General features: G+C 38.8%; 2 protein-coding genes across 4 annotated transcripts in view; one reads left to right on the top strand and one right to left on the bottom strand.

The window, feature by feature from the left end:
• ANAPC10 (anaphase promoting complex subunit 10) overlaps nt 1-16445 on the bottom strand; it is an 83765-nt gene extending 67320 nt beyond the window's left edge. Inside the window, exons 1-2 of one of the 2 annotated variants that reach the window (XM_089912412.1) lie at nt 16331-16445; nt 14814-14940 (exon numbers count right to left, since the gene is read on the bottom strand). In XM_089912412.1, coding sequence (XP_089768538.1) covers nt 14814-14928 — 115 coding nt within the window. In that variant the 5' untranslated portion in view covers nt 14929-14940; nt 16331-16445. The remainder of the gene's footprint in view (nt 1-14813; nt 14941-16330) is intronic. The other variant, XM_022599631.2, reaches the window with a different exon arrangement.
• An 88-nt stretch (nt 16446-16533) lies between these two features.
• ABCE1 (ATP binding cassette subfamily E member 1) overlaps nt 16534-23293 on the top strand; it is a 37749-nt gene continuing 30989 nt past the window's right edge. The window contains exons 1-3 of one of the 2 annotated variants that reach the window (XM_022599628.3): nt 16534-16674; nt 21933-22066; nt 23067-23152. In XM_022599628.3, coding sequence (XP_022455336.1) covers nt 21964-22066; nt 23067-23152 — 189 coding nt within the window. In that variant the 5' untranslated portion in view covers nt 16534-16674; nt 21933-21963. Of the gene's footprint in view, nt 16675-21932; nt 22067-23066; nt 23153-23293 lie in introns of those variants that run through there. The other variant, XM_089912411.1, reaches the window with a different exon arrangement.

Raw genomic sequence — 23293 nt, 5'->3', positions numbered from 1 at the left:
GCTGGAGCAATATCTGGCAGACTATTTATTTCACATCAACATGTTGGTGGCCTCTACGGGGACGAGAAAAGACCCCCAATGGTTCCAAGGCTGGTAAGCAAACAGGTGCAGTACCCACCACTGAACCCACTGTCACTCACTGCTTTCTCACTGACCCTGGAGTTTGAAAGTCTTTCTCTTGGATCTCAGCACACGCCCTCTTTGCATTTGAAGCTCTCCAGGCTTTATTCGGGATCTATTTTAAGGTTTCATCTCTTTGGTTAAGGCTTTGTTTTGTATATGAGTACTCATTTGGCAGGTCAGTCTAATTTTGAGATCAGACTGTTTCAACCAAATCTGACTGAAAACACCTTTGGCCCATTCATTCGGGAACAGGGGCTGTTTCTCTGAAACTGTTCCAGTTTTCTTCATCCTCCTCCTTTGGAAGGGGCTGTCCTATGGAAATTGGCTGTAAAAGTCTTTGGCCTGGCTCCTTCTAAAACCAAGCTGTCTTCTTCGAACTGGCTGGGATTAGCCTGCAAGCTGTTTGAATTGAGCAGTTTGTGCTGTAAGCTGTTTGGAAATTGTTCTTTTACTCCAGAGAAAAACTGAGAAATGGGATCCTAGTTATCTAAACATTTTGAGGGTACCCACCCCCTAGGAGGACTCCAGATGATTTTGTTTAAAAGCCAAGGTCCTTCCTCAGGCACATTTCTAACTAAATGGACCAACTTGACCAAAAGCAATTTAGAATAGAAATGGCTATTACAAAGAACTTTTGAAATCCCTAACTTAATTTCCTTAGCACTGAATTGGACTACAATAGCTCAAAACTTTCCAGAACTGAGTGCAATGCTTAGTTTGATTGGTATTTTGAAGCTTCTCAACATTATCAGGGGTCTAAAATTGCCTCTCTGCAAAATAAAATTTTAAGATTAACTGAGGCGAACAAATGATTAAAGAAAGATACAATGGCTCCTGGAGCCTCAGGCTCTATCTTCCTTGGCTGTCTGAGGCGCCACCTCAGGCATCGTCTTCTCTCCCTCCCTCAGCTGCTGGTGGCCAGACTCCACCTCTGGCGCCATCTTCCTCCTTCCCTTCTGGGCTGCCTACACCTCCTCTATTCCTTCAATTCCCCCATACTAATTCTCTCACTAACCTTCCCCTTTTCTCTTAAACTTTCCCAACTCCCTTTTCCTCTGAACTTGTCAGAACCTGCCCCTTTAATATTAAGCCTTCTAAGGATTCAGAGGCTAGACCCTTAATTTCGTATTTCCCTGGACCAAAACTGAACCGCAAGCCATATTCAAAATTTTCCCAAAGTAACTGAAGATCCTCACATATTTGCTGAGGAATTTAACACAGTCATTAAAACTTATCAACCTGGTTTCTCTGACTCCTATCAACTAGTTCATAGCTTTTTGGTGACGGCCAGGCCCAGCAACTGAAAACTGCTAATTGGAAAAATCCTGAATGTTCTCTAGAATTACAACTGGGAGACCAGTCCACCAACTTACTATCATATGACCAGGCTTGAACAATCGCTAGGCAACTTCATCGAGCAATTCCTGAGGCTTTTCCAGTCTGTTGATTGGAACAGAATTCAGACTTGCAGACAAAAGTCTGATGAACCTGTTTATGATTACTACAATCAACTTCTAATTGTTTTTGAAGAAAATTCTGGTCTTCCTTCAGATATTGATTCCACCCAGGTCGTTTTTAACTATGTTTATTAATGGACTGAACTGGGACCCTTCCCGTCTAATAAAAAGGACCAGGATGCAATGGGAAACTATGTTCACTCCAGATTTAGTTAATCTGGTAAACCAGTTCTCTGGCATTTTAGATGAGTCACCTCAAAGGAAGACCGCCTAAATTCTTAATTTTCAATTACAGCAAATGAAGACTCCTAAACAGAACCAAAACCCTCCTAGTTTCTACTATTATTGCGAAGAGTCAGGACATTGGAAAAAACACTGTTACAAATTTAAGCGTTTCAGGTGCCTTCAGCCCTCTAACCAGCCTCTCCAACGTCCTCCCAATTCTCAATGACAGGGTTCTGAGGAACTACAGGGCTCTTCCCAATGCTCTCAATCAGTTTGGAGAAACATTTCTCTAGACTGGGAAGGAATCTCTTCCAGTCCTGACACTGGAGCCACACTCTAAACCCCACTACTATAAAACAGCCCCTGCCCCAGAGAACTAAAACAATTCAAATAGTGGGAATCTCTAATGATCCTCAAGAGGTTCCTGTCTCTGAACTCGTTCCCTTTTGTTTAGGCCCTTTGAGAGTTGGACACTTTTTTTTTCCCTCAGTTCATCCACCCCTATTCATTTATTAGGTCAAAACTTCTTAGAGAATTATCATGCCGGAATTTCTCCCAAAAGGGGAAAATAATTTTAGAAACTGACGGTAGTCATCAGAATAAACAACCAGGTGAACTAAATGACCCTCTGACATCTTTTATTTGTTCCATCTTTGATGGTAGAGCAGATTCCAGAAACACTGATCATTTGTCCCTATTATCAGCTACCACCCTCCTTATGGGCAAAATCTCCAACTGACGTTAACAAAATTCACAGCACACCTCCCATCAAGATTCAAACAGACCCCTCAAAACCTCTTCCCGGAATTAATCAATACCTTATAAGTAAGAAAGTCTTTCAAGCCATAAAGCCCATAATATAAGATTACAAGGCTCAAGGCTTCTTTATCCCTTTTACTAGTCCCTGTAACTCTCCCATTTTACTGGTGAGAAAACCTAAGGGTGGACCTACCAGCAATAAACAACAGTGTTATTTATCCCTGGACACCCTGTTGTTCCTAACCCTCATATGTTACTAATGCCCATTGCTACCATGAGTAAATTCTTAACTGTAATTGATTTATGCAGTGCATTCTTTAGTATTCCAGTTGAAGCCCACACCTTTTTGCCTTCACTTGGAAAGAAATACAATTCACCTAGATAGTAATGCCTCAGGGTTTTACTGAGAGTCCTGTTTTCTCACAAATGCTAAAAGCTGATCTGGAGGATATAAAACTCCCTAGGGGTTCTACTTTGTGGCAATATGTGAATGATTTGCTTCTTTGTTCTCCTTCTAGAGCTTCCTCACAGGAAAATGGCATCCACCTGCTAAAGCTTTCAGCCTTAATGGGACATAAGATTGCCAAAGAAAAATTGCAGTTGGCCCAAATTCAGGTTTGATATTTAGGGCATCTGATATCAGAACAAGGGCTACACCTAGATCCCAATAGATTTCATGGTGTCCTAAGTTTCCCAAAACCCTTAAGTGCCAACTGCAAGGTTTTCTCGGGCTAGTTGGTTATTGCTGAAATTGGACTCCAAATTTCTGTTTTATGGCCAAAGCCTCTCTATGTTTTACTTAATGATAACAGCCCTGACCCAATTTTATGAGAAGAACAGGAGGACATAGCCATCAAGGCCTTAAAGGAGAGTTTGATAAACCCACCTGCCTTTGGGCATCCCAATTATCAGATTCCCTTTTTCCTTTTTGTATATGAAAAGGGGAAGAGAATGTCCTTGAGTTACTCACCGAAAAACGTGGGGCCCACCATTGACCCATAGGGTATTATAGCCAGCAACTGGACCCGGTGACATAGGGATGCCCCCTTGCCTTAGAACCAGTACAGCCACTGCCCTTTTAGTTCAGGTCACCAAGAAAATCACTGTGGAATCCCCTTTAATCACTTTTGTACCTCATGAAGTAGAAGCTCCCCTGAATTCTCATCACATTCCACATTTCTCAGTCAGCTGCCTTACCTCCTATGAAGGCCTCTGTTAAGTGTTCTTCACACTACTCTTTTACACTGTAAAAGCCTGAATCCACCTACTCTTTGCTCCTCAGCAAATTTATCTGGAAATCCTATATCATCCAGCCATTCCAGATAACGGAAAACTATCTGGTATTGTTTTTCCTGATTAAAATCATAATAATGTATACTAATTAAAAAAATAAAGTGTGGAGTTTTCAAAAAATTTAAGCAAAACAGATTTAATTTATGTTTTATTTTTGGACTAAGTAGTATATTCATTTTAGATCAAATTCACAAGGTACAAAAAAGAACATGGTGAAGTCTCTCTCCCCCCAGCATCTAGTTGCCTTCTCCAAATATAATCCAAGTTATCAGTATCTTACATACCCTTGCACAGATATAAGCAAATATATATATTCTTTTTTCCTCTCTACACAAATGATGGCATATTATACATACTTCTACACTTTGCATTTTTCTTTTCATTTAACATATCTAAAAGATTAACCCATATCAATAAATTAATAATAGCAAACACTGATATCACATTTAATATGTGCCATGCACATTTCTAAGCATTTTATATATATTAAATCATGAAATATTTATTAACTCATATAATAACTCAGTTAACCTAAACATCTTTTAAAAATTCTGTATCAGATCATCTCGCTTCCCTGCTTAATATCTCTAGTGATTTCTCTTTGTACTTAAAATCCAAATTCTTTTCCAAGGCCTACCAGAGTTCACATAATCTGACCCATGTCTAATTATATCTCCAATGTCATCTTCTACCACTTAACCTCCTTACAACTCTCCAGCCACACTAGCCTTCTTTCTGAACTTCAAACATGTCAAACCAGTTAGCTTAGAGCCTTTGAACTAGGTGTTCCCTGTGTCAGGAAGCTTCTTCTCTGAAATCTTTGCATAGTGGATTCTTCTTAACATTTACATGTCAGTGCAAATTTCACTTCCCACGAGAGGCCCTCCTTGATCTATTTATTATATTGCTGTTTTATTTTCTCCAAAGCACATATTGCTATTCAACTCAGAAATTCTTTAACTCAATGATCATAACTGTCAGTTATAGCATGAAAAGAAAATAAAAATTTCGTCAGGTTTGTTTTTTTTTTTTAAGAAAAATAGAACTTACACCACCCAATTATGCCTCTCAAAATTAACTCATAAAGGCAATGTCTTGGTAGAAGATATGGATCAAGTGGAAAGTATGTTCTAGGTATTCACAAAATACAGCCTCATCAAATCCCTTATTTTTGTCGGCTTATAAAATATCACGTATAGAGTCAAACATAGAAAATGTACCTATTTTTCTCCTAACCTTCTTTCCCAACATGGTATGCATTTGATGCTTATGAAATTAAATGATTAAATTATTATAATAAGACTCTGTTATCATGCCGGCAACCACACAAATCTGACCTTTAGTTTTTCCAGTCTCTTGGGCAGAGACTGACAATTGTGCTGAACTGTGGAATTGTTTTCTGATGCGTATTCAATTAAGCTGAATCTACTAAATACATTTCAACTTTAATCTGAGTGAAATATTGAACCAGCATTTCCAAAGATAAAATAATAATTTTGCAAAGCCATCTACCACCAACCATACTGTAGCAGTGAAGTACATCTGTATCTCCCAAAGACTGATACTAACATTTTGAAAGTTTATTAAAATTCTCCCTTATATCAGTGCTCACCTGAATTACTGCATATCTCCTAACTCATTTCTTTACCTCTAATCTTGCCTCACTTCAGTCCATCCTTCACAGTTCTCAAATGTGAACAAACACTGTTTCATTCTGCTACTTTAAATTGCTCAATGGCTCATACTCTCTGTACAATAAAGTATGAACTTTTTTTTTTAATTTTATATTTTTGGCCATGCTGCGCAGCTTGCGGGATCTCAGTTCCCTGACCAGGGATTGAACCCAGGCCACAGCAGTGAAAGCCCAGAATCCTAACCACTAGGCCACCAGGGAACTCCCAGGTATGAACTGTTTAACAAAGCCCCCTCTGATCAGGCCTCTTCCTAACTAGCTAGTTTCACCTATGCCACTTCCCTCTGTTCTAGTCTTACTGACTACTCACAATTCTTCGAAAGAACCATGTTTTGCTTAGCTATACACCTTTGCACATACTGTTCCTCTTGCCTTTATGTCCTTCCCCAGTGAAATTCTACCTTGCCCCATCGTGCCAGATACGCATCATCTCCATGAAGACTTCCCTGATCCTCTGAAGCAGTGTCAATCACTTTCTCCTTTGGCCCTCTACTGCACTGAGCCCATGCTTAGAGGGAAGCAGTATGACCTAGTGAAAGCCTGACTGCCTTGAGTCCCAGCATTCCCACTTATTAGGTGATATTTGCCAAACTGCTTAATCTGTCTGTACTACAGTTTCCTCATTTGGAAAATGATAAAAAATAACAGTAAATACTTCATACGACTTTTGAAGACTTTACTGAGACAGTTGTTTATTTTATACAGGCAAAGTACTTACAACAGAACCTCTCTAGTAAGCACCAAATAAAAGTTATAAATTATTACATTGTATAATAATGACTAATTTAAAGATACAATTCCTCCATTAGATCGTGAACTCCTTGACAACAAGGTCTGTGTGTCTTTTTTATTTTTTAATCTCTAACAGTGTTACAGATTTCAGCAACTGTCTGCTGACTTGAACTGAAAAATATCTAACCATAAAGAAGTAAGGTTAAGTAAAGGTTAAACAACTAACTTTCTCATGCTGTTTCGCATTAATAAAGACTATTCAGTCATTCATAACATGCAAAATGATAATCATATAATTATATTTCACTGATGAACACAAAGCTGAAAATCACAGAAGTAAAATGTGTGACAGCACAATGATGAATTTCATGACTTTCATACCCAACACATTTTTAAGTGATCCCCACCATTCTTCTGGTAGTGTCAACCATTGTCCTCTTCTGCACCTCCAAGATGTCAGAGCAGTGGGGCATCTTCAGGGGACCAGTGACTTCTATGTGTTGTCCTCTGCCAAGCCCCACAGCATAAAAGAATGTGAACTGGCACTGATTCTTACCCTGTTACTGACATCAGTATGGCACCAGTCGAATTATGCTACTCAGTAAAGCAATAGAAGATACTTAATTTGAGCAAATTCACAGAAATATTTGGTGCTATAAAGAATATTAGAGGGCTTCCCTGGTAGCACAGTGGTTAGGAATCCACCTACCAATGCAGCAGACACGGGCTCGAGCCCTGATCCAGGAGGATCCCACATGCCGTGGAGAAAGTAAACCCATGCGCCACAATTACTAAGCCTGCGCTCTAGAGCCCGTGTGTCACAACTACTGAGCCCGTGTGCCACAGCTACTGAAGCCTGTGTACCTAGAGCCTGTGCTCCGCAACAAGAGAAGCCACTGCAAGGAGAAGCCCACACACCACAAGGAGGAGTAACCCCCACTCGCCGCAACTAGAGAAAGCCTGCGTGCAGCAACGAAGACAAAACACAGCCAAAAATTTAAAATTTTTTTAAAAATTAAAAAATAATAAAGAAAAGAATATTAGAAACTTCTGAATCGGTCTAGGATACATGAAGCTAGAAAAAGGCGCCATCCTCACTCAAACAACAAGAAAAGGCTAGATAAACTACAAACTCATAATTTTTCTTGAAAACATGAGTGCTTAAAATCACACCGCAACCAAATATCCTGAAATCCAAGAAGGGTCAGCTCCTAGGTTAGGAGAGAAAGGATGGGCAGCCTGTCCCAACTGTGGTAGAGCATGGAAGGAAGGATCAGCGAGCGAATAAACATAGAAGGAGAAATCAGGTAGAATTTCAACAAATTGCTGAAGACTAAGCATGGGCTATCATAAAAGTATAGCAGCCCTGGGAGTCGCAGACACAAGGTGAACTCACTCTGACTCTCAGGCTCTTTTCTAAGGGCCTCACTGTACACATTAGAGGACATTTTTGGGGGAAAGCAAGAGATTGGAAAGCCTACGTCAGTGGTACATGCCTGGAGGAGGGGACTGACTGCCACTGCAGGAAAAGCAAAAACCCCAACCGCACAGACCCATCCTTGCTGGGAGAAAAGTAAAAGAAAAAACCCTCTACACTTGGGGAAGAAGCAGAAAACACTCCTTCCTCTGGGGATGGGGCAGAAAACTCTCTCCTAGGAAAGTCCAGAGTTTCACTATCATAGGTAGGAGGGACCAAAATGCTGAGAAAGTCCCAACCTGAAGGTCAGACATGCAAGGGCTGTCTAGGATTGAAGCTAGACCAGGAAAACAGAGAAGTCCTGCCTCTGATCCCCTGCACTGAGTTACAACCATCGCATTTTACTCCTGGAGGCAGGGCAAGAGGATGGAGAGAGACACCCTCTGAAGCACAGGGATACAGAGATAACTGAAAATGATTGTGGAGGAGGAACGTTAAGAAAACTCCTCTGGCACAACAGCCCCGCCATAAGTACTGGGCATCTTTAGAGGAATTTGAGGCCTGTGATATTGAAAGTAACCATAATAAAACAAACAAACTCAAACCCAGCTCAATTCCTAACTAACGCAACCCCCACTATAAAAGGCTGACAGAGGAAAACAGGTATCCATTTCAAAGTATAAATACCATTTTTCTCAGTATCTACTAATCTATATGTGATGTTTGACATTCAGTAAACATTTATAATGCACAAACAAGCAAGAGGAACAAATATTATCAAAAGATAAAGCAATCACTAGAAATAGACTCAGAGATGAACCAGATGTTGAAACTAAAAAATGGGGACTTTAAATAGCTATGATTAATATGTTAAAGAATCTAGGGGAAAAGGTAGATGAAATGCAGGAAAAGACAGGGAATTTCAACATAGGAGAAAACTCCTTTAAGAGTCAAATGAAAAAGCCATAATAAAAAACACCATATCAGAGATGAAAGATTCCGTAGACAGAATCATTAGTAGACTCAATAATGCCAAAGAAAGAAGTAGTAGACTTGAAGCTAGGCCAATTAAAAAACCCCAAAGCAAAACACAAAGAGAAAAAAAAAGAAAAAACAAAAAATAGAGCACCTAAAAGCAAGGGGACAAATACCAAATGGTCTAGCAAATTAAATGGTCTAGCATATGTATAATTGGATTCCCAGAAGGATGAGGATGGGGCAAAAGAAATACTTGAAGAAATAATGGCCACGAATTTTCATAAAGTAATGCAAGACATTAAACCAGAAGATCCAAGAATCTCAGTGGATCTCAAGCAGGATTAAACACACACACGCATACACGTGGACACATAATGTTTATATTGCTGAAAATTAACGATAAAATCTTAAAGCCAGCTAGGAAAAAAGCCACATTAACTACAGCAGACTTTTCTTCAGAAACTATGCAAGCCAGAAGATACAGAATGACATTTTTACAGTAGTAAAAGGAGAAACCTGCTAACCTAGAATTTCATGCAGGGAACATATATCACAGTAATAAAAGCAAAATGAAATTTTTTTCAACCAAACAGTGCTAGCAGACCTGCAACACAAAAAATGTAAAGAAAGTTCTTCAGACAGGAGGAATATGATACCAGACAGAAACCTGGATCTATTCAAAAAAATAAAAAGTTCCCCAAATTGAAAAAGTTAAAGTAAGCATAAAGTTTGTTTTTTAATCACTCCAAAATATAACTGACCTTTTAAAACAAAAATAGCAACAATATATTCTGGGGGCTTAAAATATACAAAAAAAATACATAACAAAAATGGCATAAAGCATGGGCATTAATTGGAAGTATACTGAAGGATTTGTATACCATATCTATAGTAGTATAATATTACTTGAAGGTAAACTGTGACAATTAAAGATGTACAGTGTAATCCTTAGGGCAATCCCTCAAAAATTTCAAAAAGCATGTATAACTAATGAGTCAATAGTGGCGATAAAACAGAATCATAAAAAATACTGAATTTATCCAAAATCAGGTTTAAAAAAGAGGGAATAAATGGACAAAAACCCCCAAATTCCAAGGTCGTAGTTTTAAATCTAATTACATCAGTAGGTACATTAGGTGTAAATGGTCTAAACACTCCCAATTATAAGATAAAGAATGTCAGACTGGATTTTAAAAAGTAAGACCCAATAATATGCTGTCTATAAGAAATCCACTTCAAATAAAAAGATATATACAGTTTAAAAGTAAAAGGAAGAACTTCTAGTTTCCGATGTGACATGTAAAGAGCTTGGACAATGTCACTCTCATCCTCACAACAACAACAAAAAAGCTGAACTAACTGAAAACCAATAATTTTTCTTAGGTCCCAAAGAGGTCACAGGGCAAACCACCACCCAAAAAACTGAAGAGAACAGAAAACAGAGAATCACATCTTACCAGGAGCAGAAACGACCACTAGAGTTAGCAACTGGTAGGAAAACTTAAAGATTAATTGAGTAATCGTTCACTCACTAATTGCTAGAGACTGAGTACAGACTAGCTTGAGAGATTAAAAGCTCCTGGAAGCCCAGCCTTAGAGAGGACTCCACATTTTCATGAGTTTTACCTCTAGGAGCCCCACCAGGTTCTCTTCAGGGTAAAGATCAGAGAAAATTCTCCAGTGCTTCCTGCAGATAGAGGGGGAAAGTAATCTTTATGAAATAAACCAAAAGCATTTTCTTCCCCTTTAACAAAGGCCTGACTTAAAGGAAAATTGTTTTATCAGAACCTAGGCAACATGGGTTTTACCAGAGCCTGACATGGGGAGGGAAAATACCCAACTCCATCCCCCTCTAGCCTTCCTGTCTCATCTAAGTGGGGAAAGAAAAGTTGAGAAGTGCTTGTAAGGTCACAGCCATGAACACAGGCCCACTAAAAGACTGAGATCTAATCAAAGGATTATAGAACACTTCCATTCCCCCCATAACTTACCACCATATCAACGGGGCTCCAACATAATATCAGGAGGTTAAATTCAAAAAACTGCAAGTTTAGATGCCATTTAAGGAGTCTCTAGGGAAATCCAAAGATAACAAGGAGACAAAAACAAAGACACTAAAGAAATTTTAGCCTCTGAATCTTAACCTTTACCCATCAGGCAGAAAATCAGCAAGTATATGGTTGAACTGAACAGCACAGTCAATCAGCTAGATCAAACGGATACTTATAGATTACTTCATCCAATGACAGCAGGATACACAATTCTTCTCAAGTTCACATGCAACATTAATGAAAATGGACCACATTTTGGGCTATAAAACACAATAAAAACATTTAAAAGAATAGAAATCACACAAAGTGTGCTCCCAGACCACAGCAGAATTAAACTAGAAATCATTAACAGAAAGCACTGCTTTCTGAAATTGAGTGCTCCCAGACCACAGCAGAATTAAATTAGAAATCATTAACAGAAAGCACTGCTTTCTGAAATTTAGTGCTCCCAGACCACAGCAGAATTAAACTAGAAATCATTAACAGAAAGCACTGCTTTCTGAAATTTAGCATTTATAGCATGAACTACATATATATTAGAAAAGAAGAAAGCTCTAAAGTTAATAATCTAAGCATTCACCTTAGAAAACTAGAAAAAGAAAAGCAAATTAAATCCAAAACAAGCAGAAGAAAGAAATAATAAAAATCAGAGAAAAAAATCAATGAAACTAAAAGCAGCAAATTAATAGAGAAAAATTACCAATACCACAAGCTGGTTCTTTGAAAAGGTCAATAAAATCAATAAACCTCTAACCAGGCTAACCAAGAAAAAAAGAAAGAAGACACAAATTACTAATATAAAAAATGAAAGAGGGGCCATCACTACTGATCCCATGGACAATAAAAAGGGTAATAAAGGAGTATTATAGACTTCATGCCCACAAATTTGATAAATAAAATGGACCAATTCCTTGAAAGACACAATCTACCAAAACTCACACAAGAAGAAACAGATAATCTGAATAAGCCTATATCTATTACAAAAATTAAATAAAAAATTAATATCCTTCCAAAAGCAATCACCAGGCCTAGATGGTTTCACTGGTGACTTATGTCAAACTTTCAAGGAAGAAATAATACCTAGTCTGCATAATCTCTTCCAGAAAATAGAATCAGAGGGAATACTTTCTAACTGACTCTATAAAGGCAGCATTACCCTAATAACAAAATCAGACAAAGACATCACAAGAAAGGTAAATTAAAGAACAATATCTCTCATGAACACAGATGCAAAAATTGTCAAGAAAATATTAGCAAATTGAATCCATGTATAAAAAGAATTATTTACCACAATCAATTGGAATTTATTCCAGGTATGCACAGCTGGTTCAACATTCTAAAATTAACTAATGTAATCCATCAAAACAAACAACAGGCTAAAGGAGAAAAAGCACATGATCATATCATCAGATGTTGAGAAAACATTTGACAAATCCAACATCCATTCAAGACAAAATCTATTAGCAAACTAGAAATATAATGGAACTTCTTCAACTTTATATTATCTACCAAAAAACAACAGCTAACATCATATATAATAGTGAGAAAATAGAAGTTTTCCCACTATGATCAGGAATAAGGCAAGAATATCCCTTTTTGCCACTCCTATGCAACATCATGTTGGAAGTCTTAGCTAATGCAAAGGAAGAAATAAAAACAATAGAACACAGCAATTCTACTTGTAAGTATTTACTCAAGAAAAATGAAAATATTTGTCCACAAGAAAACCAGTACATGAATGTTTATAGCAGCTTCATCCATAATCACCAAATATTGGAAGCAACCTTATCTTAGTTAACTTAGCGCCTTAAAACACCAAACATGCATCACTTCACAATTTCTATGGGATAGGAATTTGGGACCAGCTTGGTTGGGCAGCTTGGCTCTGGGACTCTCATGAGTTTGCGGTCAAGTTATCTGAAGTAATTATCTAAAAGCTTGACTAGAGCTGGAGAATCCATTCTAAGGTAGCTTACTCATTTGACTGTTGACAAAAGGCCTCAGTTCCCCACTGGCTACTGTCTGAAGGCCCTGTTTCTTTGCCACACCAACCTCTCCACAGGTCCCCTTGTTTCCTCACAAAATGGCAGCTGGCTTCCCCTAGAGTGCGTGATCCAAATAACAGCAAGGCAGAGCCACAATGTCTTTTATGATCTAGTCTCAGAAGTCACATACCATCATTTCTGCCATATTCTCCTCGTCCCAGAAACTAACCCAGACACAATGGGACAGAGGTCATCAGAAGGGTACGAACACCAGGAAACAAGGATCACTGGGACCATCTGGGAAGCTGCTACCGTAAACCTAAATGTCCATTAACTGGTGAATAGGTAGACAAATTGTGGCACATCTGTACAGCGGAACAGTAATCAGCAATAAAAAGGAACCAACTCCTGATAGAACAATCACAAATGCATTATGCTAAGTGAAAGAAGCTGGACCCTAAGAGCTACATAAAGTATGATTACGTTTATATGGCATTCTGAAAAAGGCAAAATCAAAGGGACACAAAATGGATCAGAGGTTGTCAGGGGTTTAGGAGGGGGCAGAAGACTGACTACAAAGGGACATGAGGAAATTTCTTTGAATGACAGAAATATTCTTTATTTGTGATGTGTTTGTTAAAATTCATAGAACTATGGGACTTCCCTGGCAGTCCAGTGGTTAAGACTCCGTACTTCCACTGCAGGGGGCTTGGGTTTGATCCCTGGTCAGGGAACTAAGATCCCACATGCCACGTGGTGCGGCCAAAATAATAAATAAATTAATTATTACTATTTTTTTTTGTGATACGCGGGCCTCTCACTGTCGTGGCCTCTCCCGTTGCGGAGCACAGGCTCCGGACACGCAGGCTCAGCTGCCATGGCTCATGGGCCCAGCCGCTCCACGGCATGTGGGATCTTCCCGGACCGGGGCACGAACCCGTGTCCCCTGCATTGGCAGGCGGACTCTCAACCACTGCGCCACCAGGGAAGCCCTAATTAATTAATTTTTAAAAATTAAAAACAAAAAAATTCATAGAACTATAAACACAAAAAGGGTGAGTTTTTCTGTATATCCCCAGCTACACATAAAAAGAGAGAGAAAAGAATCTTAAGGGGAAACAGAAGAGGCTTGAGTGGGAAGACACTACAGGAGGCAACATGTAAATAGTAGAAGTTTCTGAGGGAAAAGTGACTACCAAATCAATAACATTACTCAAGATAAAAAACTTTCTCTGAGCTTGATTCTACAGACTGAAAATACCCATCAAATTATAGGTTAGACAGATGAGAAAAGGTACACATATATCCTGGCACATCCTGGCAAAACTCTTGAAGTCTAAGAATAAACAGAAAAAACTTAAATGCTGCCAGAAAGAAAGAACAAGTTACTTAGAAAGTGAGAGACAGGCATAGCCTTCTTAGTTGCAACATGACAAAAAAGAAAATGGTAAAACAGGATCCACAAATTTTTGAGAGAAAAGGACTGCCACCCAAGAATTCTATCCCAACCAAGAGTAAAATAAAGTTATTTGGGTATATGTAATCACTCAGAAAATGTATCAACCACTTATCCTATCCAGAGAAATAGCAAAAAAAAAAAATGCTAACCAAATAACTGAATGATACCAGAGAGAGGGTAAAAAGAGAATTTATGAGGGACTTCCCTGGTGGTCCAGTGGGTAAGACTCTACGGTCTCAATGCAGGGGGTCCAGGTTCGATCCCTGGTCAGGGAACTAGATGCTACATGCATGCTGTAACTGAAGAGTCCGCATACTGCAACTAAGTCTGCATGCCACAACTAAAGATCCCGAGTGCCACAGCAATCACTGTACTGCAACTAAGACCCGGCACAGCCTAAGTAAATAAATAAATATTTTTTAAAAAAAAAAGAGGGAGAGACCTTATGAGACATGTGCAATTAAACTGAAGCAGATACTAGTAAAGCAATTGAGAAGATATATAACAAATGAAAATCCAATTAGGTTTATTTTAGAATTAAAATAAAGCATCTTAACAGAAAGAATATTAAAGTTAGTCCAGTGCACAAGAAAACTTTCAGCAGTTATTATGAACAGCATTTTTGTGTTGTTTTGTTTTACCTGGTTTGCAAGACGAGAGTGACCAAACAGCTTGTGACCCAATTTCCCGTACTGTTCCAGTCCTTTCCAACTGCTTAGGGTCAGCACCGGGAGGTGTCTTGTTTGGTGTGGTCATTTTAAAAATATTCTATGTAGAAAAAAAAAGTATCCACATTATACCCAGACCTGAGCATCTTTCTACAAAACGTAAAAGTAAAAATTTAATAGCCAAATCGATCACTAATATATCCTGGATATTAATCATCTATTTCTCGAAAGCAGTTGACATAATCACTGTAATTAAAAACTCTTGGGAATTCAGTTTTTGTTTCTAAAATAGAACATATTATAACTTACAAGTTGTGCAAAGCAGCAGACTATAGTAGTCAAAGGGCCCAGGATCAGGGTGTCAATTTCAGCCTCGCCTTGGGCTTTATTTCCTTTCCTGTCAAATGGGTTGATTTGATCTATACTCCTATAATGCTATGCAGTTGTATACCTCTATGAGTAAAAATTCCAATCCAAATGAAGTTTTTCCCTAGAAAAGTCAGACTGAAATACTCTTATTCCAGGAATATGTAAATATTGGTCTACATTTTAAATAATCCGTTAAGTGATGCAGAGAAAAATCACATCTTCTCATTAGTTGTCAAAAGCTCCATTTATATGTGCTCTTACCATAGTACATAAAGTCAGAAAAATGCCTTTAAGGTCTAGAAGTGAATAACTAGCCTATTCTAAACCACAAGTTTACTTCATCTTTTGTTAATCTTGGTAGGCATATCCAAACGTGAAAAAAAAAAATAGTGGATTGTGAACAACATGTAAAACTGCTTCAGTAGTGCAAAGTTACAGCTATTGAACATCGTTATACGTAAATGCTGTTATAAACCTGTGCCAAAAGGTCTGTATACCATCTCCTTGACACCTCCTGAGTCAGATCTCAGTTGTTCCCTAATCTCCACACAAGCAGTTGATACTCTTTAAATAATAATAGACACTGGACTGCAAACTTTGGAAAGGCCTAAGGTTTAAACGCTCCATTAGCAATTTACTGAATGAATAAATGGATGAATGAATAGCTTCAATCGTAAAGTATTTGCCACCTGCAAGTTAAGTAAGGTCTGGGATGAGACGATTAAACCTGTGGCCACATCGCCAAATACCCAAAAATGTCAAATTGTCCAAAAAAATGGCCCATCTCTATTATTGGAGCAGAATTCAACTGCCGAACTTGGTACTGGACGCCACCAAGTGGATAAAGCACGGAACTCGGAGAAGAACGGGTTCGTGGCCACACCGTTCAGGAGCTGAGGCCAAGGAGAGAACGCCACCACGAGCAGTGTCTGGACCAGACTCCGTGGGTTCTGCTTGACACCTCTGCCCGAAGTGCGAGAATAGGCAGCGGCTAAGGATCCATTCCTGACCCACCAGCTTTGAGGAAATCGGGAGCGAAATAGGAGATTGACATTGGGAAAGAGAACCCGTCTGCTTAAGCTAGAACCATTCTCCACTTCGGGGAAAGCCCACGCACTTACAGCTCGCAGACCCGGCTTGCCGCCACTCAGGTTTTCAGGAACCGCTGCAGTTCCGCGCCACTCCCACTCAGCTTCCCAGGCCCGCCTCGCTTACCCAACAACGTCAATTGGGGTCGCAGCACAATGACGTCACTCTCCGCCGTCTCGCCCTACCTCCCTCCAGGGCTCCGCCCAGCGCGCCCTGTCGCGCACGCGCACTACCTCCCTGTGGCATGCGTGAGGCGGCGGCTGGGCACCGCCATTTTGGCCAGTGGCCGTAGGAACACGTTGTGTGGCTGAGAAGTGAAAGCAAGAACTGATTTGGCCTCTGCGTTCCCCTCCGCAAGGGGAATCTGTTTCTCCAGGTACGTGAATAGTCTGGAAGGGTTTGGCCTTTAGCTGTAGTCTGCCACGGTCTACACACCGTAGGGACGTTCTCCCAGAGCCTTTGGTTAGGCCTCAGGTGGCGGCGGTGGAGACGGCAGCGGCGCGTGGCAGCCGGCTTGAGCGAGACAGCTGGAACCGCCGGAGCGCGGGCGCCGCCGAGAGCTGGGGACCCCTCGCGCTTCCCTCCAGCTGACTCGGCTCTCTGCTACTGCGGCCCGCCACCCCCGCCAGAGGACACGAAGATGGCCTTAGCTGCCATCCCCTCAGCGGTCCTGCCTCCAGTCCCCCCTTTCCCCCGCTCCTGCCCTAGGGCTGAATCTTACAGCCGCCTTCAGAACGCAGAGCGTCCCCTGCTACCCCCACTCTTCCCCTGGCACCTTTGGAAGCCTTTACTTCCACCGTTTGGGGATTGTGGAATGAGTGAATTATCTTTGCCGCCATGAAGTCGAATCCTGCTTGTCCACTCCCCGTCTGTAGACATGATGGCCAGACGTCACTGTGCTCACAGCAGCGTGTACTCTGCTGTAACCAGGGTTAGCTCAAATAATCTCCCAGGTGAACGCCTTTAACATTTCGGGTGCACTTTTATAGCACTTTCCCCCTTGGTGACTTCTCCGTCTTCTCCTTTATCATATCTTAAACTCCTTGCGATCAGGTCTTTATTGAAAGGCCCTTTATTTTCCCTTCAGTGGTTCGTGCATTGTAGGAACGACGGCTAAAGCCGATTCCCACACCCCATAAACTACGCAAGCCCGTTTTCTCATTTTTTACGGTAAAATCGTAAGAGTGAGAAGTAGCCTTAAGAACAGTGTGTTTTGTTTTGCTTGAGGGTTTTTCGCCTTCTCTTCCACAGGACTGCTTACTAGGCATTTATGACGGTGGTGTGTGTGTTGCAGTCCTCGGTACCTTTGTCCCTGATACTGAGAATATTCATTCTATACCATTTGCTTGACGATAATGCTTTGTCAGTGTTAATCAAGGGCTCTTATCTGTATCTGAACCAAAGAGTGTTGTTTTTGTTTTAGTGAAAAGACTTGTTCTCCCCTATAAAAAAATTTTTTTAGGAAGAATATTTAATATAATTGCTGGGGTGGGGTAAGGAGAAAGCAGTTATTAATTTAGTGTCCCTTTTAATTGCCTTCAATTTAAGACTCTGGAGTCAGAGTTGTGCACCACTCCCAACTTATATGTTTTATAAAATTAATGACCTGCAATAGCATAGGTTAGAATATCTCACATGACATAAGCATCATTCGTTAACAGCAACCTTTCAAATGTTTTCACAGGGTGTTAAAATAATTTTGGTCTTAGACTGCAGATGGTTTCCATATCTCACTTCCTTTTTTCCTCTCAGCTGGAATAATGACAGTGAAGGTCATTGAGTACCTATTTTTTAAATAAGTTTTTATATCTATCTATATATCTGTTTATTTATTTATGGCTGAGTTGGGTCTTCGTTACTGCGCGGGCTTTCTCTAGTTGCGGCGAGCAGGGGCTACTCTTCGTTGTGGTGCGCGGGCTTCTCATTGTGGTGGCTTCCCTTGTTGTGGAGCATGGGCTCTAGGCACGCGGGCTTGAGTAGTTGCAGCATGCAGGCTCAGTAGTTGTGGCTCGCCGGCTTAGTTGCTCCGCAGCATGTGGGATCTTCCTGCACCAGAGATCGAACCCATGTCCCCTGCATTGGCAGGGGAATTCTTAACCACTGTGCCAGCAGGGAAGTCCCTTGAGTACCTATTTTGAGCACAGTTTTCAGATTTGAAATACCTTCAAGGAGTCAGTTACTACAGGCTTCCCCTCCAGGCTTTCACGTGCTATGTCTTTCTCATTGAAAAAAAAAGGAGGGGCTCTTTCTTGCCAATTCTTGAAACTAACATAGAAATTTAATTAATAATAGTATTTACACTGTTAATTAACGGTTGTACAAAGAATCTGTATTCATTTTTCTTAAATGCATTATAATTTATCACTTTTTTATATAACTCAGCTTATTAACCATCTCTGGTAGGTTTTTATTTTATAAAAGTCACCTTTTATAGTCATTTGGTTTTTTAAATGGTTTGAAATAGTAGGTGAAACATTTTAGTAGTTTGGCAGAAATAAACTTTACCGTAAGCAGTTTCATTGATAAATCAATGAAGATTTATCCCCTATAGGGGAATTCATCATGCTCATTCACCATAATTAATATGGTGTCCAGTTTTATTTTACTAGCTAACTAAAGAGTCTTCAGTTTCTAGGGAGTTGGCACTTCCAGAATGATAGCTTTTTTGTAGCAGTTCAAAAGTCATTTATTTTCTTATTCTAATCTTTAGGAGGCCTGCCTGGACCAATTTCTAAAGGTTATAAAGGGGTAAAGTGAACCTATCAGCGTAACTGTTTATTACATAAAATTTTAGTCACCTTTTGGGTGATTTTTTTTTTCCAATAATATACTTTAGTGGATAACTGTCACTGTAAAATATTGGTAACTTGCAAGACTCCTGAAGTTGTTATAACCTACAGGAAAATGATTTACTATGTCTAAATTCATTTTCTCATTTCATTCAACGGAAATGTTTGAGCTCCTACTATGTGGTAGGCAGTGGTCCAGCCACTGGGATAAGCAGACAGACAAAAATTCCTGCACTCATGATAGAGTACATTCTGCTTGGAGAGGGAAAAATACTGTCTGTGTGTAGAGAGAATATATAAATGCATATATATACATATACACAGTAAACGTGTACATATACCATATATGCACATATATATGAAATATATACTATGTCATTTAGTAGAAAGAGCTAAGGAGAAGAATAAAACAAGAGAGTTTTATATTTTTTGGTAATATAGCTAGAGAAGGCTCACTGAGAATAAACATTAAAGACTTGAAGGAGTGAGCCATGTGACTCACTAGGGGAAATAACATTATAGGCAGAGGGAGCAGAAAGGCCAAGACCCTGAAGCAAAGATTGACGACCATTTGCTTTAGCCATGTGAAAAACAGTGAAAACCTGACAAGTTGTTTTGATAGAATGATGGGCACTAAAGGCTGGAATGGATTCCAGAGAAAATACCTAGAAAGAAATTTGAAACACTGACTATAGGCAACTCTTTTACGTAGTCTCGCTATAAAAGGAAGGAGAAATGAAACAATGGAGGAAGATGGGATCAGATAATGTAGTGTCTGAATGCTGATGGGAATAAGCCAGTGGAAAGAATAGTTGATGATGTGAAAGACAGGGAGTTGTTGGAACATTCTCCTTAGCAGATATCTTTTAGTTTGCAAAGGGACTTAGCTATGGAAATACATATAGTATGGTTGCTGGTTGGCATAGTTTCACTTGAGATGATACTAGTCAGCATGGTTTTGTTTTTTCTCTTCCCATTTTCTGCTGCATGTGTGCAGGTGAAGAGTTGTGCTTAACCAGGATTATAGATGAGGGTGTAAGTGATTGACAACGGAATTTTAGGTGGGTACAGAGATACAAAGATACAGAAGGCTGAAGGACAGTGGAAATGTGGTAGAATTGAGAGATAGTGTTAGGTCTGAGGAATGGGGGAGTTCAAGGGGTTGTTGGATTGTTGTTTATGAGAGAGGTGAACTGAAAAGATAGGGATGGTGGTTGGAGAATGGGGTATTTGAAAGGTAGGTTATGGAAAAAATGCAGTTATTTGTAATGACAAGGTGAAGGATTTAACCAAAGGAATGAGTGGCTACGGTAGGGTGAAAGACAAGATCACTAGAGGAGAGAGGTTAATGAACTGAGATGACAGGCTGTTAATAGAAGGATCATCTATGAACATATTAAAATCACCAAGAGTTATGACAAGAGTTGTTAGAGTGAACATTAGCTAAGGGCCGAAATTTCAAAGAATGGGAGGGAGTGATCTGATGGTCGGTAAATGACTAAAGCGGGTGGATGACCTAAGAGGCAAAAGTGGCTGTTTTTAGTGAGGAGAGAGAATCGTCTGGGAGCGGTACTGAGGAGCAAGATCTTTTATTCCCCTCCAAGCCTAATGATATTGAGGGGTTATGAGAAGGACTGGAGAGTTCTATAAGAGGAAGCAGTCTGTCAAGAAAAATCTAGATAGAGGATCACAGTCATTGATAGAAAAAGCCAACAGAATGTCTTTGTTGGTCAATAATCTTTTGGCTTCCGGTTCTTTCATTACATATTGGAATAAACTGGAGTAGTAAGGCACTTTTTCGAATTACTTACTTTAATCACATTCTAAGAAAATTAATGTCAGTCACTAAGCCCAATATTATAAAAGATTAAGTTAACTTTGACCTCAACTACATAATTGATGGTGCTGTTAAATATCAAGACTTTAAAAAGCTCCGAAAGTGAGTATATACATATAGTTACTTGGTCTCCTTTTCATTTCAGTGCCGTTAACATAAAATTCATCATGGCCATATTGTAAATTCCCAGGTAAAGCAGTTTTTACTTTTTCCAGTTGACCAACATGATGGTTACACCCTTAATAATTATTTGCCATTTCCATCAGTAGTGCATTGTAGTCAGATGGCTAAGCCATGAAGTGATACTTAGTTTGAGGGAGGAAGTAAACACCTTTATCATATGTATGTTTTCATGTCAAGTCTTACTATTCTGTTTCATTGGTCTGTGTTCATACACTGGTATCAGCATCAATTTCTGAGGCCTTATATCATGTTTTTCATATGTCAAGTGTAGGTTCCCTCTTCCCGCTTGCTCTTTTCCATTTTCCTGGCTATTACTACTTTTCTTTTTGTATAAGAGCTTTAGATTTGATTTGTCTGATTCAGTTTTTTTTTTTCTCCTTGAGATTGGATTAAATATATAAATTCAGGGAAGGTTGAAATCTCTGATATTGACTATTCTTTATTGTGAAAACTGAGACAGCATGTCATTCTACTTGTTCAGGTCTTTTGTGTCTTTCAGTGGTATTTTGAAAGTTTCCGCGCATGTGTATATATATCTTGTTAAGTTGATCCCTAGATCTTTTCTTTTTTCTGACTGTTGAAAGTGGTATTTTTTCCTTCTTTATATAAATCTTCTGATGAATGGAATATATGTAAAATTTTGTTTTTCCAGCCTTACCAAATTATTTTATTGCTTTTACTAGTTTTTTTTAACTAGTTCCAGGTATTAATATCTGAATATAGTGATAACTTATCTCCTCCTGTCTAACTTTTTATGCCTGTGACTTATTTCTCTTAACTAATTGCATTGACTATGCCATAATTTTGTTAATTTTTCTTTAATAGAGGAACTGGATATTGTTACTTCCTTAGAATTATGGCGGATAAATTAACAAGAATTGCTATTGTCAACCATGACAAATGTAAACCTAAGAAGTGTCGGCAGGAGTGCAAAAAGAGTTGCCCTGTGGTTCGAATGGGTAAGCTGTTCTGTGGATCATTTAAGGATAAGAGAAGGTTTTAAAAGGAATACACTGTCTTTATGGTTCTCTAGGCTTTAGTATATACTTTTTCCCCCGTTAGTTTCTTTAAAATGTAAAAATAAGACCAGATTTTCTTCTAAATTTCTTTTAATGCTTTGTGACTAAATGATCCTGTTTAAGTTCATTGAATACAAAATCAAACCAGAGTTCAAATTACTGAGATTCTTACTGTCCTACAAAATCCTATGGTTACTTTAAGTCATGAAGAAAGGACTGCCAAGATGTTTGTATTGATATTTGATAGTATTCTCCTTAAAAAAAAAAAGCTTAATATGAATGACTATTTATGAGGTTTTGCTATATTTTCAAGAGTAAATAAATTTACGACCATTCAGAATTGATGACTTATTGGTCGTCTTTAAGGGCTAAACTAAATAATTTTTACTTTAAATATACTAGTGAGGTATAAGCTTACTAAATCTTAAAAGGAAATTTAGATGTCATGTGTTACAGTCTACCGTGCTATTCAGAAATTCCATTATTAATATCCCTAATGCCAGGTTTAATTTTGTTTGTGTATTAAATGTCCACATACCTTTGGGGAGCTTCCCTGATTTAGCTAACGTATTTCATTCCCTTATCTGGTGTACATTACCATTTTCAAGGCATATTTTATGGATTATATATTCAGGTCAGTCAGCTTAAAAGTAAAGCTGTTTTAGGATCCGCTGTATTTTTATTAGCATATTTTCTTCCCATAGTAGATTAAACAAATAAGCATATTAGAGTCATCTCTGCCTTGCCTGACAAGAGTATTCATATAAGTAGTTAAGTTCAGTAATCTATCCAAAGCACTGATTTATATTTCTTTCTGTGGCCTTTCTTTTTGAAAACTTAATTCTATATGGAAATTTGGAACCAGAATTGCCGAAATAACAGTGTTCAGAAAATTAGAACATCAGGAGAAATGACTTAATTCTGTCTTTTCCTTTGCCAGGAAAATTATGCATAGAGGTTGTCTCCCAGAGCAAAATAGCCTGGATTTCTGAAACTCTTTGTATTGGTTGTGGTATTTGTATTAAAGTAAGTGATATTTTATTTATTGGATCAAATTTGTAACCTAAAAATGAAATCTGAAAATTCTGAGTACATTATAACTATTTTTAGAGCCAAATATAAAAATTGAATAAAGAATACAAATTCAGAAAAATAGTGTTCTTATAT

This window comes from Delphinapterus leucas, chromosome 5 (genome assembly GCF_059928025.1).
Source record: "Delphinapterus leucas isolate spDelLeu-1000000601 "Yukka" chromosome 5, BTC_Dleu_Yukka2, whole genome shotgun sequence".
Classification (NCBI taxonomy): domain Eukaryota; kingdom Metazoa; phylum Chordata; class Mammalia; order Artiodactyla; family Monodontidae; genus Delphinapterus; species Delphinapterus leucas.
Note: the sequence above shows the minus strand (reverse complement) of the source record. Positions and strands in the feature narration are given on the sequence as shown.